The following is a 14,593-nucleotide window of genomic DNA, read 5'->3' on the forward strand; positions in this document are numbered from 1 at the left end:
AAAAAAATGCTTGAAATCTCTGTGTTTTCACTTCAATAACTACTAATTGGTTAAAGTTACAATCATTTTGACTGCTCAGGCAAAAACTTTAAAGTGTTAACTTCACATGGAGCCTAATCTTTAGTTTGAACCACAAAAGGCTGAAGAATAGCATCTAATTTAATTTGGGTACAAATTTTCCAGGCTTCTTGAGCTTTCTGAGGGCGAGTGGTAAGGGGTTAAAGCAGGACAATGTGATGTGTATGATTTGTGAGAACATCTTCAGTCATTTTTTTAGCACATTAATAACTGTAAACACGAAGAAATATGTGGTGATCTAAACAATTAGTCAGATCAAAACAGAGAGGACGCAAGCTAATGCCAGCTTATCATTTTAGCAAACTCATCCACATGAAAACACGTCACCAGAGGTGAGACGTGAGTTTAGTAAAGACTTGGCAGCTGTATATGCAGAAAAATATATTCCTCTGTAAATACAAGGATGTCATGAAATCTTTGCAAGATTCAAATGTGACAAATATTTCATATCAAGTTAAAAACTGTCTCAGAAAGCACTACCAAGTTGTAGCGAGGATGATGAAGATGCCCCCACCACTGAAAATTGTTTGCGTGGCAGCAGTTCAGACAGTCATTTTGATAACCCAACTACTGTAAACCATAAACCAGTCCTTCTCACATAGTGGGACTCCCCTGCATCACCAGCATCTCTCTCTTCAAATCAACAATACTTCAAGCTGCATGCTGAAATGAAAACCGAAACTCACAGTAGAACCACAGTAGAACCTTGTTGAATAATCTGTTAAAGTGACAGCATTCAGATTTCTCTTAATAACATATTTAAGATATATATATATATATATATATTCAGAATACATCCTAATTGTTGGTGTGTGTGAATCCGATTCTGTCAAACTCTGCTTCACTACATGTAAACTTCCTTGATTGTTACCAGTAGTAATACGTGCCATTACAGTTACTTAGAAAATGTGTTTGCAAATCAGAGGAGCTTTTTTTTCGTGTTAAATCCTCAAACAAAGCTAAGGACAGCAATTGCCATTTCCAAAAGAGCCTCTTGGAGAGTAGTGACACTGAGTTTGTGCTCATATAGTCCCTCTTTCCTCTTCTTGTGACAAACTGCCGCCTTTTCCTGCTGCTATTAGAATACTCTTTGTCGAGCAGAATTTGCTTCTCACTTTCTGAGACTCAGTCTCTCTAAAATGTTAATTTTAAACCCAACCCTGTTACTGACCTGTTGCCAATTAACCTAATAAGTTGAAAAATGTTCCTTCAGCAGTTTCTTACTCGTACTGCTTACTTTTAGAGTTTTTGTGTTGTTTGTGTTTTTGCCATCATCAAATTGCCTGTTTTTTTTCCCTGAAGAAATTGTGAAAATTCTTAGTTTCAGCATTTGATATGTTTACTATATTCTACTGTGAATAAAATATGGGTTTATGAGGTTTAAAAATCATTGCCTTTTTTTTTAATTTAGATTTTACACAATGTCCAAACTTTTTCAGAATTGGAGTGTAAAACGTTTAGGACAGTGTGCTCTGAAAACCAGAGCTGAGCAACTCTGCTCTACTTTTTAAATTGTATTTTTTGTGATTGCACAAAACACATGAAAATTTTGGTATTCGTCCATTTGGTATTGGCATGTAATTAGAGTTGTAATTTTCTCAACTGTAGAAACCTATTACCTGAACATAAGTGCAAAAATTTAAATATATCTAGTATAAAAATCATACAAAAAAAGGATTTGTTTAAGAATGTTTAAGATTTTCACTTTCTAGTTCCAAGAAGGCCAACCAATCAAATAATTCTTTCAGCAGATATAATAAACTATCATCAATTTTAAAACAGTCAAAAAAAAGGCAGCTATCCCACTTAGCCTTAGTTTGCTCTTGCTTACCCGTTTGGTGGTAGCAAACATGTACTTGTCTCGAAGTTGAAAGCTGTCCACTTGTTCAAGGATTACTTTGCGGTTCTGTTCACTCTGGAAGAAGTCGGTGCTGCTGAGTATCGTGAAGACACCCTGGGGTTCATGCCTCTGGACCAACACTGTGGTGGGGGGATCATAGGGTTGCACACCCCTGAGATTTTTGAAAGAAGAGCGGTGAATTGGGAGAGCACAAAGTGGGAAATGGTGAAGGTGGAGGAAGAAGAATAAAGAGAAGAAAACTGTATCAGTTCTGTGTGACATAACATCGTATGCACATTAAAAAGCTTGTTTTTAATTTCCAAGAATTACGACTGTTTGTCATTGTTTAACACAACAAAATTGAAAAAGAAAAGACAATATAAAATTATCAAAGGAATACACAAGTTAAAACCAGCAGCAAAATGAATAACTGCACTGCATTATTGCACATGGGTCTTTCTGAGGACAAATGATATAGTATTTTTGTTTTCTATCTTACCATTACTTTTGTTATCACCTGCTGCCAAAGGCATGGGCAGAGCAATAATGTTTTAATGTGTGTGCAAGCACTCATGGTTTTGTTTGTCTACAGTTAGCAAAATATTTCACGAATCACTGAAGGGATTTTATTAAAACTTTCAGAAGGTAAACATTGGGTTAACATGTACTAAATAATATTTGGAATCAATCTGATTTAAGATGGCCACCAGAGCTAATCACCCTTAGGAAAAACAAATTTGGTTAAAACTAAAAATTCAGACTGAGATTCAGACATTTTGTGACATGTTGCAATATTGCATGAGATTATGCGTATGGATATTTTCAAGGTTTGACCAACATGTACAACTTTGTCATTTCCCAATATAAGATAATCTTTCTTAGTCTAAAGATACATTCACACTGCAGCCAAATGCAACCAAATTCCGTTTTTTTGGCCCCTATGCGACACATTTAGGATTTTTTTCATGGCAGTGTGAACAAGACAAATCTAATTTTTTCATATCCATTCAGGTCTTTTCCATATGTGGTACTGAATCTGATGCATATCTGATGTTTTTCAAATAGAATAGTTTTTCTGTGTGAATGTTCATGTCACATTCCATCCAACGTTAGATGAAAGGACAGAGGTCCCTCATGTTAAAGTCCCACCACTTTGGGCTCTGACTCTGCATCCACACAAGCCTCTGCACAGAGATAGCAGCCACAGCTCCAAAATGGTCACTGTTAACATTTGCACACTTTTTCTTCTGTCTTCCTTTATCTTTTTCCATTTGGATGTACAGTTGGCCATGATTGGACAGCAACATTAAAATCAATACACACGTGCTAACACTCGCAGCATCCATATTTACTTCCATGAACTCAGAGTGCAGAGTGTGACGTAATATCACACTTCGGTCGCATTTAAAATGTAATGTGAATCACCACTCAGAAAACATCAAAATTGAGCATTAAGACCTGCAGTGAGAACATAGCCTAAGTCTCTGGCAAGAAAGACAACAGGCAATGTGCATTCCCTTCAAGAAATCCTAGGCCTTTAATTTATATGCAGTGAAACACACAGAATCAGAGTTAAGCATTTGGAAAAAAGTTGTTTTTTTTGTCTGCGTACAGGGTGTACAGGGTGTACACTATGTAACGTATCTCTGATGGTAGGAGCTTAAAATTAGCTGTTTCTCAGGTGGGTGATGTACTTGAATATGTTTTTTACTCTTTTCAAACAGCAAGTCATGTAGGTGTTCAACCTCCCCACACAGCTTTTGTTTTGATGGTTAATGGACTCTAAGTGGCCTTTTTTTTTTTGTCCAAAAATCCACAATGATTTTTCTTGGTCTTTATGGTGTTTAAGATCAGGTTGTTGGTGTCACCCTGCATTGTCAGTTCATGAACCTCTTCACTTTATGCAATTTCATCATTGTTTAAAATTAATCCAAATACAGTTTTCATTCACAAATTTCACAACCATGTTTGATTTACAAATGGGTTGACAATTGTGAATGAAAAGGGCATAGAGGATGGTGCTTAACACACAACCTTGTCGAACATCGGTGCATAAAGTGATGGTGGAGGATATGTTATACTTCAACATGACAGTCTGGGGACAGTTGGTGAGGAAGACTAGTCGCCAGTTGGAGATAGAGAGAGTTAATCCTAGTTTGTAGACTTTTCTGATTAGCTGACCTACAACTATTGTTTTAAATGTTGAACTGTACTCCAGATTCATGGGTGGTATGCAAGGCTGGTATCCACATATAGAATTCTCAGTCCATCTGTTTGTCCTGTAAGATAGTATCTCACTGGGCTGCGAATAGTTGGCAAACTGAATTTATGAGGCAGTCTCCAGAATGTGTCAAGATGTTCTGTGTGGTTCTCAACTTCCTTCTGTGAGTCACAGAGGCTCACAATCTTGTCACGCAATTTTTAAACATGTCTGAACAAAAAAAAGTGTGCCAAAGATTTTTCTTCAAATAAGTCAGAGCCAGTTACAACATTCTTTTGTCAAGATTTGAACGTGTTGGTTTTAAAGACTCAGATCTGTCATGGTTTAAAATCTTATTTGTCTGAGAGACCCTTTGCTGTACTCCACTTCCTCAACACATTACATTGTTTGTTGTGGTGTACCTCAAAGAGTCATTTAGGGTCCTATTTTATTTTCATTATATATGCTGTTGATGGGACTAATATTCAGAAAGTACTAAATGTCCTTATTGTTATGCTGATAACATTTAAATATATATTCCTTATAAATTAGATGTTTCTGCTTCACTGCAGCCTCTGTTAAACTGTCTAGGTCAGGTCAGGTTTATTTATATAGCACTTTAAAAACAGGTTTAAAACTGCACCAAAGTGCTTTACAAGAACATCAATACAGTAACAGGCATTAACATAATTTAAAATAAAACAAGGTAAAAATACTACTTCAATTAAATGTCAAGGAATAAAAATGAGTTTTTAAAAGCAATTTAAAATGATCCAGGGTGTTGGTAGATCTGATCTGGAAAGGTATATTATTCCATAAAGTCGGGGCTACTACAGAAAAAGCCTGATCACCTTTCTTCTTGAGACGGGTCCGCGGAACTGTCAATAATAGCTGATTATTTGAATGTAAGGTTCTCTGCACAGACTGATATTTTAAAAGGTCGTGAAGATATAGGGGCGCCAACCCATTTAAGGTTTTATAAGTTAATAAAAGAATCTTAAAATCTATACGATAAAAGACAGGTAGCCAATGTAAAGAGGCCAGTGTAGGCCTTATATGGTCAAGCTTCCTGGTTCCTGTAAGAAGCCGCGCCGCTGCATTCTGGATCATTTAAAGTAGCTGCATCTGTGATTTATCCATGCGACTATATAAAGAATTACAATAATCCAAACAAGCAGTAATAAAGGCATGGATCAGTCCTTCAAAGTCCTTGAAACAAAAGTAAGATTTAACTTTAGCTAAAATCCGCAGATGGTAAAAACTTGATTTAACGACAGAGCTGACCTGTTTATCTAGCTTTAAGCTACTGTCAAAAGTAAAAGCAAGATTCCTAGCAGAGGTCTGACAAAAACAGAGCTAAGGAACCAAGAATCAAGTCTGGATTTGTAGTTTGTTGTCTTAGACCAAATAATATAACTTGAGTTTTATTTTGATTTAAGTAAAGAAAATTTTGTTCCATCCAGGATTTGACTTCAGCTCAACATCCTGTCAGTAGCTACATGATGTCAAAAACTAGTGAAATCAGAATGTGTTAGACCCTAAACAAAAACAAGACTGAAATTAGTGTATTTGGAAACCAAATCTTTTTGGAGGAGTTAACTAATATCTTTGGGCCTCCTTCGGATTGCTCCCTCAATGCTAAAAAAATCTGGATCATTTTTATATAGTTCTTTTAAGGGTTTAAATTGCAAAGTCACGAAGACTGCTCAAATAAATAAATAAAAAAATTTAAGCTAAAAGCCAATTTCAAACAATATTGTTTCAGTTTTTGATAATGTGTTTGTAAATTAAAAAATTGCAAGTTAAAGTGTGTTTGTTTATCTATGGAAAGAGCCAAAATGAGTGGAAATAGGTTAACAATTGGGAAGACCTGTTTGAAAATTCCAATATAGATAGTGGACACAAAAGACAAAAGATGCCAATATGCTAACCCTAAACCAATCCTTGTCTGCCTTATGTCAATCTAGTAGGCAATTTAAAAGCAGTTTATAAGCACATCACAAACTGGAAAAAAAATAGGAGTCACAAACATTCTGAGAGTTAAACTAAAATTAAAAAATGTTTACCTTTTGTAAAACTTCTACGATATGGACATGGTGACCTTGTCCATGTAGTAGAAGTTTTACAAATGCCAACATTCAAAAGTGTTTTGAATGTTGACTTCTGTCTTTATAAGCACTTCATCACCCTGCTTGATAATAAAGTCTTGAGAGTTGTCATACTCAATCTTTATATTCTCTTTCATGTTTAGCAGCATATTCACTCTTTTATTACAATCTAAACATCTTCTCTGAGATTCTATGCTTGTCCGATTCCACAGGCCAGCCGGTGTGATGGCAGCCTCACCTCTGTCAGCCCGCCCCAGGGCAGCTGTGGCTACAATGTAGCTTACCGCCATCAGTGTGTGAATGTGTGGATGAATGATTGTAGTGTAAAGCGCTTTGGGGTCCTTGGACTAGATAAAGCGCTATATAAGTGCAAGCCATTTAATGTAGGTCAATCATGGGACTCCACATGGTTTTTGGCAGATTCCAGTGGTTTGTTTACATTGAATGCAAACCCACATTTCAGGATTGGCTGTCAATGTATCTGGTTATTTCAACCTACACCATCTGATATATGTATTTCAGGATAATTTTTCTTATGTTTAATTTTAGTTTGCAATGAGTACCTTCACATTAGAGTAACCCTAGTTGTCAAAACCTGTTTTATCAATGTGTACCTTCCTCCAAAAAACCTTGAAAAACTTATTCATGCCTTCATCACCTCCATATTGAAATATTGCATTTCTCTACAATTTGGTCTCATCAACAGCAGATAATGTAAGACAGCACAGTTGGGGTGTAAGTGTCCAAGTCTGACCGACAGGAAAATAAGTTTCCAATCTGTGTGTTTAAAATAGATCTGGAGTTGGGAAATTACAATGTCAGGGCAAGCTCTAGGCACTTTCAAAAAACGGTTCCAAAAAATGACAGCAAGGACCAGTCCATTTTTAAGATGCCTCTTACTGTTCATAAATCACTAACTGAAATGACCACGTCCCGCAAAGACATGAGCTTTTAGTAATAAAGCGAGCTTTCTGGAACAACCCATAATCTAAAAGGTCGTGTAGGTCATGGAGAGCGTTGTGGGGTCGTCATCCAATGTGAAGGGAGCCTAATCAAGTTTCTCTGTGACTTAATGTGGGATTAGCAAAAAGACTAAAGGCATGCACCTACAAAGTGCAGTTGGATGGGTGCCGCAATGGGAGCTTTGTTTGGTGTGCAAATCTATTTATCGGATTTTCAAACTCAGTTTTGGGACAGGAATTCACAGCATACCACACACTATGAGACAATACACAATTAATAGCCTACTATATAAACCCCAACCAATCAGCCATGCCTGTTCATACTTAATCAATTACTAAGAAGAAAGATGGACATGCAGAGCCAGCTGCTACAATTAGCTTATTGTAACTCAAAATTTTGTTTTTTGTCATTCCTTAAATGTTACAATATCTACCTAATTAGCCACCAAAGACAATTTAAATAATAAAGTGCTATTCACTGAAATAAGAGCACAACTTTTAAAGGAACTTTCTTTATAAAAGACGCTTACAAAACCAAAAGTTTGTGTGCCTTTTTAATTATTCAAATTATGAACATTGATCATTTTAAAAATATTAATCATTAGGCACCATCACATAATTGATATTATGTACAAAAGAAGACATCGATAATCTGCTCCACTCCATTCAAAATTGTCTGTATTTATTATTTTTTAGATTTTCTTTAAACTGTGATACTGCATTTTTCTGCAAACATTGTAACGATACTGTAAAATGTAAGTATGAAGAAACTAGTTATGCTAAATGCAAAATTTTTGCTGAATTTATTCAACCCCAACAATCCACCTGATGTAATAAATTAACCTACTTCACTGGATATTCAGCCCACTTTTAGTAAGAACTGAAATAAACAGTATCACATGAAAGAGACAGAATCTTCTGTTATGTCTTTCAAAGACTAGAAAACTTCTCAATGACATTCTAACAAAGTAAAGGTCTGCTGCACTCATGTCTCACTTCCTTTGCATGAATACGGTTTTTGTGTATTAAGCAGAAACTTACCATCTGTAGCTATCATCATGGCACAATATTTACAGTCTGACAGTGACAACAATTTCAGCACAATGGGTGTAGCTGCTACTTCCTGACAAACAGCTATAATGTGTGGAATAGAAGGCCTTGTATTTATTCTCCCATGCTTTATTTAACAATCGATTATTATATCTTTATCTGATTTGTGTTTATCGCCATTTTATATTTAGCCACCATTTTAAAAGCTTTAACAACTAGTTGTTTAGTTTATCTGGAAAGAGAGAGATAGGTGGTAAACACGCTGGAATGTGAACAACGGATGTGCCAGCAAGAAAGGGGGAAGGAGAGACCTTTGACCTCCAGAGAAGGGAGGCAGGGACCCACCCTCTGGAGGAGGGGGAGCCCAAGTTGTAAAAACCAGAGAACATCCTTTGTTTCCTCAGACAATCCTGGGGTGATGGCTTGACTAGTTTTCAAGGTGATCTGTATCTCATTCCCATTGATTGTCTCCCAGATGTATCTGGTTTTATTATTGTATGAATATTGACTAATGAGGTTTGAAGAAATGTGTTAAATTTTGAGGTAACGTCTCCTGAAGGTCTTTCCCAACAACCAACTCGGGGAGGTAAAGGTAGTTTATCTCGACAAAGGACATATCTCTGGTGGTCACTTAGTACCTATAAACACCCCAAGCAATGCAGCTTTTGTTGTCATTTTTAAATTGGTGCCATCTGTAGTCTTAACAGCTGCTCAGGGTCAAAACATCCCACTGTGATCTGTCTGAGACTGCTTTGCTCCTTTGGCCAGTTCCTTGTTAATGTGGCACCATGAACAAAGTAACAAACTGACTGTCGCTGCTGCCCTCATTGCTCCGAGCTAGTGTGGCAAACACCCAGCTCACCAAGCCTCTAAGTTATATTTAATTCAACCTATTTCATGCTTACTGACAGCTCAGTGTTCTGACCTATCAACAAGAAAATTGTTTTGGAATATGAATTACAACTTACCCTAACCCTAACCCTTTCTGTGGGGAATCAGGTATTCATCTGCTGGGATTCCTAAAGGTGCTGCCATTTCTTTTATGAACTTTATGGTTCAGAGCTGTAAATAATGAGCTCCTGTGTCATGAGTTCACTTCTGCCTTTGTCTCTCCACCCACTCTCCCTTCCTTCCCTGCTGATTGTTCATTGCCACCACCTGTGCTGCCCTCTATTTAAACACCTGCTCAGTGCGAGATCGTCTGCCTTATTACAGCCTTCAAGCCTTCATAGACCAAGTGTTTGCCAGCCTTTTTGATCCTGACCGTCCTCGACCACCCTTTTTCCATGCCCATACCTGTCTGTGAGTAGTTTTTTTTGATCTCCTGTTGCCGAACCTAGCCTGACTCTTACTCTGTTTAAGCCTACTGGATTCTGGTTCCCCGCTGCCTGAGACCTCTCGTGTATGACCCTGGACTTCCTACGGACCACGAATTACTGGATGGTGGATACAGGAGACTCTGCTTTCAGAGAACTTCCCCCAGGACCTCAAGGCCCCTCATTCAGCCCTGCAGCAGCAGGCTTCTTGGGCCCAGAGAGACCCAGAGTCCTGGACAAGGTTGGGCCACTTCAGACACCATCCTTTTTTGAACTTAAATAAACTTTTTCCAGTTAATCCTTGTCTTGGTTGCATGTTGGGTTCTAGCTCTTTTCCTCCTAATGTTACATCCTGCACCTCCTAAAGTTATTAATACAATTATTCTGGCTGACTCATAACTTTTTTCAGAGCTCCTCATAAATAACAAGCTTTGTTTTTTTGTTAAAAAACAAAACAAGAATACACTCAATTTTTATACATAAAAAAAGATAATCAACATGGTCAAAGCAAAAATGTATGCCTGTTTGCCAAGCTATTTCTAGGAAAAAAGTGTTACAGCATGAGTTGTCGAGAAACCATGGTACAGAAAGTCAGCTAGAATGAATGGAGGGTGTTCACTCCATCCTCTCCTGCCTTCCAAAGCAGCATGTTTTTTTCCGGAGTCTTGAGAGCTGAACAGAGGGAACAGTGTTTCCACTGGGCTCTGGTTCTCTGGACATCTATCAAAGGTCCCTGTTCAACTGATGGACACTGTCTGGCTCATGAGTGCCTGGAGTGCTTTAAGCAGGCTGTCTCTGCTCCTTGCTAAGATGTCCCAAAGGAAATTCTCTTGCCTGTTTTGTTAGGTTCTCATGCTTGTCAATTTTAATTGTTTTAATATGGGTGATTTGTTTGAAGTCATAATAGTCTTATTAACGCCTCTCTGATATTATATCAACATTTATACCAAAATATTTTTATACAGTAAAGTGAAATGTATAATTATGAAAACTGTGGTAAAGTCAGTGCAGATATACTAATAAAATTCCTAAAGTTAAAAGAACAATTGCAGTATTTAAATAAACCAAATTTAAAGAAATCTACTTAAGCTGTGAAACAAGTATATATTCTACATGACAAAAAGAAACTGAATTTGGCATTCCAGGGGCCTCATGTTCAAAGGGTATGTGCACACAAAAAGGTGTTTCATACGCAAAAGTTCAAATCTATCAGTAATGAACTGACTGTGTCCCACACCAGCTTCATCACCGTTTCTACAGGTTTTGATTTGTTGGCAACACTTGGAGGGTATGCTAAGAAAATAGAGATGCATCCAGAAATCTGCTCGTGACCAGTACCAGACGAAATTCAGCCTGACCGGCCATGATTAGTGATCGGCCGGTCAACACTCAAAAACCTGGTATTTGCCAGTCCCTGAATGCATCACAGACTGCCTTCTGCAGAACCCCCAGCTTGACTTGTTAGGAAAAGTTTTTTTTTTTATTGCATGGAGAAAACATGAAGTTAGCTGTATGGACTGTCTGCAGGGTGTTTAGAAAAAAAATCAGAGGAAGGACAAAAGGTGGACAGGCTGTTGGAGGGAAACAGCAGAATATTCTGATGGTCGGTTTGAGGAGGAGTTCAGAAGACAAACAGTTCTGTTTTTTCCTTTTTTGAGTTTTCAACCTCTCTGTCATGAAACATGGTGGATCAGGTTGTTGACAGCGTTTTTTGTTGGGAACACTTCCAGTTGAGCTAGACACACAGACAGGGCTCTCAAGTCTCACGCATTGACCGTGAGACATGCATTTCGTGAAGTGCACATGCTCACACGCCACACATTGTATTTCTCACGCTAAAAACATTTGGACTTGCACACCTTTTTTTTTTCTTTTTTTTTTTTGAAGAGAAACTAATGTGCAGCGCAATGTTTTCCGCACGGGCTGGAGCACAATAGTAGCTGCTCCAGCGACTTTGTCACTAAATTTAGCGAGTTTTCAGATCCCTCCAACCATTATTTAAAGCGACTAGTGTAAAGTATGGTTTGTGTTCATCTCTCATTTCTGTTAAACTCATTACGGCTCTAAAACATGTTTCATTCAAAGGGATCTCACAAAGGTGCAAACATTTAAAGCTTGTATAAATACTAAATGGTAATGCAGTTCAAACTGTACAATATAATCAAACCTTGATATTTTGATTGCTAAGAAATGAGGTTATGCTTAGTCAATGATAAAATATAAACAAACTTCAATATTGCTAAAATTATTTGATTGTTAAAAGTAGGTTACGATGAAATGTAAACAAACTTTGATATCACTAAAATGATTTGATTGCTGAAATGAGTCACGAAGGACGGTTGTGTAAGAGGGGTGAGGGAGGCGGAAGGTTCCAGGGCATCATGATATGATAGTATGCTTTATAGTATAAAAAGTGGAAGGGGTTATCACTTCAGACACAACTGGGAACATGTTGCTTCTTGGTTAGTTGTTGTCTCCATTCAGCTGAATGTTTGAATAAATGTATTTGTTTTTAAACCTCTAGTCTGGACTCGTTTTGTGTGTCTGTCTTTTCTGCAACATCAAAAGATCCAGTGAGAGAAACTAAATGGTCAGGTGAGATTCATCTGAAAGGAGTGAATACTAAAAATTTGGTTTTCTCAACACTAGCGACAAATCTAGTGACTTTTTTCTGTTACTGGAGACTTTGGCGGCTAAATGTGTGAAAGCACCAATCATTCTGCAGCAAGCTGTAAGCCCCGCCTGCTTCCCCAAGCACTGACAGCTGCCAATCTCACAGCAGAGAGGAGACCCGTTCCACTTTGTGTCCACAGTGGTGCAAATCCAATCGGCATTTTCTGTATTTCCCAGCTGTCTGCGCATGTGTAAATGATAAGATTGATAACAGAGACACGTCACTGATCAGGCGCCCCTCCGCTCCTTCACCTCCCCTCCTGTCGTGCTCCCCTCAAGCACGCGCGGGAGCGCGATTGTTTTCATTTGAATCGTGTTATCTGATGACAGAGAGCTAAAGATGGAGAGGCAGAAAATTGAAGAAGCAGAAGGATAAAGATGAAAGAAAGTTTTTCTAAGTGGTTGAAAGATAGCAGGAAGTTCTGTCTGAGCATCAAGAGGAGGCCTGGAAATGTTCAGGTTAGCTAAAGCTACTAGTTACTAATAAATAAGTTACAGCTGTTTACTGATCAGTATTTACAATAGAACACAGGATGACAGGGAAAATAAAGGAACTTGTTTGTGTTATTTTGTTATTCAGACAGTAATCATTTGTTGAACTTGATGGTGAATCATAAAGCAGATAAATTACAAAAGTTGTGAGTTTAAATGTCTCCTCTGGGATATAACTCTACAGAGCTGTTGTGATGAATCTGATAAGTCTGATCAGATGAAGTTTCCAATCAGTAACTGATATCCAACAAGGATATCATTTAAAATAAAAGATTTTATGTATTTATATGTAATTTGACTGCTGTATTTTTTAAACCTCCTGAACACAAAGTTCATGTTATTCAGCTGAGAGGACGGAGGGAAAGAATCAGGACAGACAGGAAGGAGACAGGTCGGTCCAATATGAGCTGGAAGTGTAGGAACAGCCACCTAATACCAAGTGATTAATTCTGAAATATTATTTACATTGAAAAAGTGAAATAGCAATATGTTTAATTTATTTAAAGCTGTTAAATAATACTTGTTTGACCATGTGACTTAGAGAAGAACACAGAGAATGATGATGAGGGAGAGGAACAGCGAGGTTCAAAGGAGAGGGTTGGGGCAAGGCCTTACTCTGAAGATCCATCTGAATGGCCTTCACCACAGGAAGTGGGGGACTCATTGACATGGTGGAGAATGGCCCAAAGAGATGTTCTGATGGGCCATCCCCAAGATCAGGTATTATATGTTATAAGTCCATGAATAAATAAGATTTATTTACGTAAACAGATGAAAAAAAAGGGGGGGAGGGGGGCTGTAATGTCTGCATACCCCTCAGAAAGTAGGTAGTTGCCCCCCTGCATGTCCATTTTGTAGATAAATTATTCGTGTGCAAAGCTGCCGCTGATCCCATCCTAGATTACAAAGCGGAATGTAAATGTAATATAAATATAATTTTTAATGTATTGTTTTTTCACTGACTCTACAGTGCTAATATAAATCCCCGTGGTTCCAACCCCAGATAAAAGAGGAGGGCTGAATGTTGAAATGTTGAGCAAAGCATTAAAGTTACAAAATTATTTCAAAAAGTTAATTTGTAGTTCTAAACATATTTTGAGTGTTTTTTACTTGTTTTTTTTCTTGCCAATGATGATATTCGTCTCTCGTATAGCCTGATCAATATGACCAAATATGCAAATTAGGTGATGACGACATCAAACGACTTCTAGCAGCTCAAAATCTCACTCCAAGCTCAGATCAAAACTTGAGAGCCCTGCACACAGACCACTGCTAGTTTCAGCAATGCTATGAAGCTAATAATGCTAACAATGAATGTTAGACAGGTAAAATGTCAGCACAGATATGTTTTGTAAATTTACAGTGACTGAAAGAGAAAGTTCAGAAATCTTATTTCTTTTTTCAGAAAAAAGTTTTTTTTGTTTTTTTTTTTTTTTGCTTTAAACATTTTATTGTGAAGACAATCCTTTTTTCAATTTGACCAGAAACTAGGAAAAAATATATCTGATAAAACACTGAGGCTGACAGTATCATCTTTAGATTATCTAGAGAAATTCTGGTATTAAATGATTTTTTTTTTTATACAACAGGCATTTCAAACTCCAAAGTGCCTTATGTAATACCAGCTGTCTGTTCACAGCCAGCAGACTCAATTTAACCAGAATTTATTTATCTTATTTATTGATTATTATAAGAGCATCTGTTCTTGCTTATAGATTTTAATGGTCACCACCTTACCATTTCACCTTTACAGGTAGAAATGGAATTTTTCCTGGAGCCATTTACATTATTAATATAGAATATTCTCATCAACTTTGTGTTGAGCAGCACATCCTGAACCTCAGAGACTAAACTACAGCAGGTTTCAACTGACT

General features: G+C 37.4%; 1 protein-coding gene across 1 annotated transcript in view; it reads right to left on the bottom strand.

Moving 5' to 3' along the window:
* The window catches only part of sorl1 (sortilin-related receptor, L(DLR class) A repeats containing), a 137,599-nt gene that overhangs the window by 85,256 nt on the left and 37,750 nt on the right, over positions 1-14,593 (bottom strand). Inside the window, exon 6 of the mRNA XM_017436024.3 lies at positions 1,910-2,090. Within this exon, the coding sequence (XP_017291513.3) occupies positions 1,910-2,090 (181 nt within the window). The remainder of the gene's footprint in view (positions 1-1,909; positions 2,091-14,593) is intronic.

Source organism: Kryptolebias marmoratus, linkage group LG2 (assembly GCF_001649575.2).
Source record: "Kryptolebias marmoratus isolate JLee-2015 linkage group LG2, ASM164957v2, whole genome shotgun sequence".
NCBI lineage: Eukaryota > Metazoa > Chordata > Actinopteri > Cyprinodontiformes > Rivulidae > Kryptolebias > Kryptolebias marmoratus.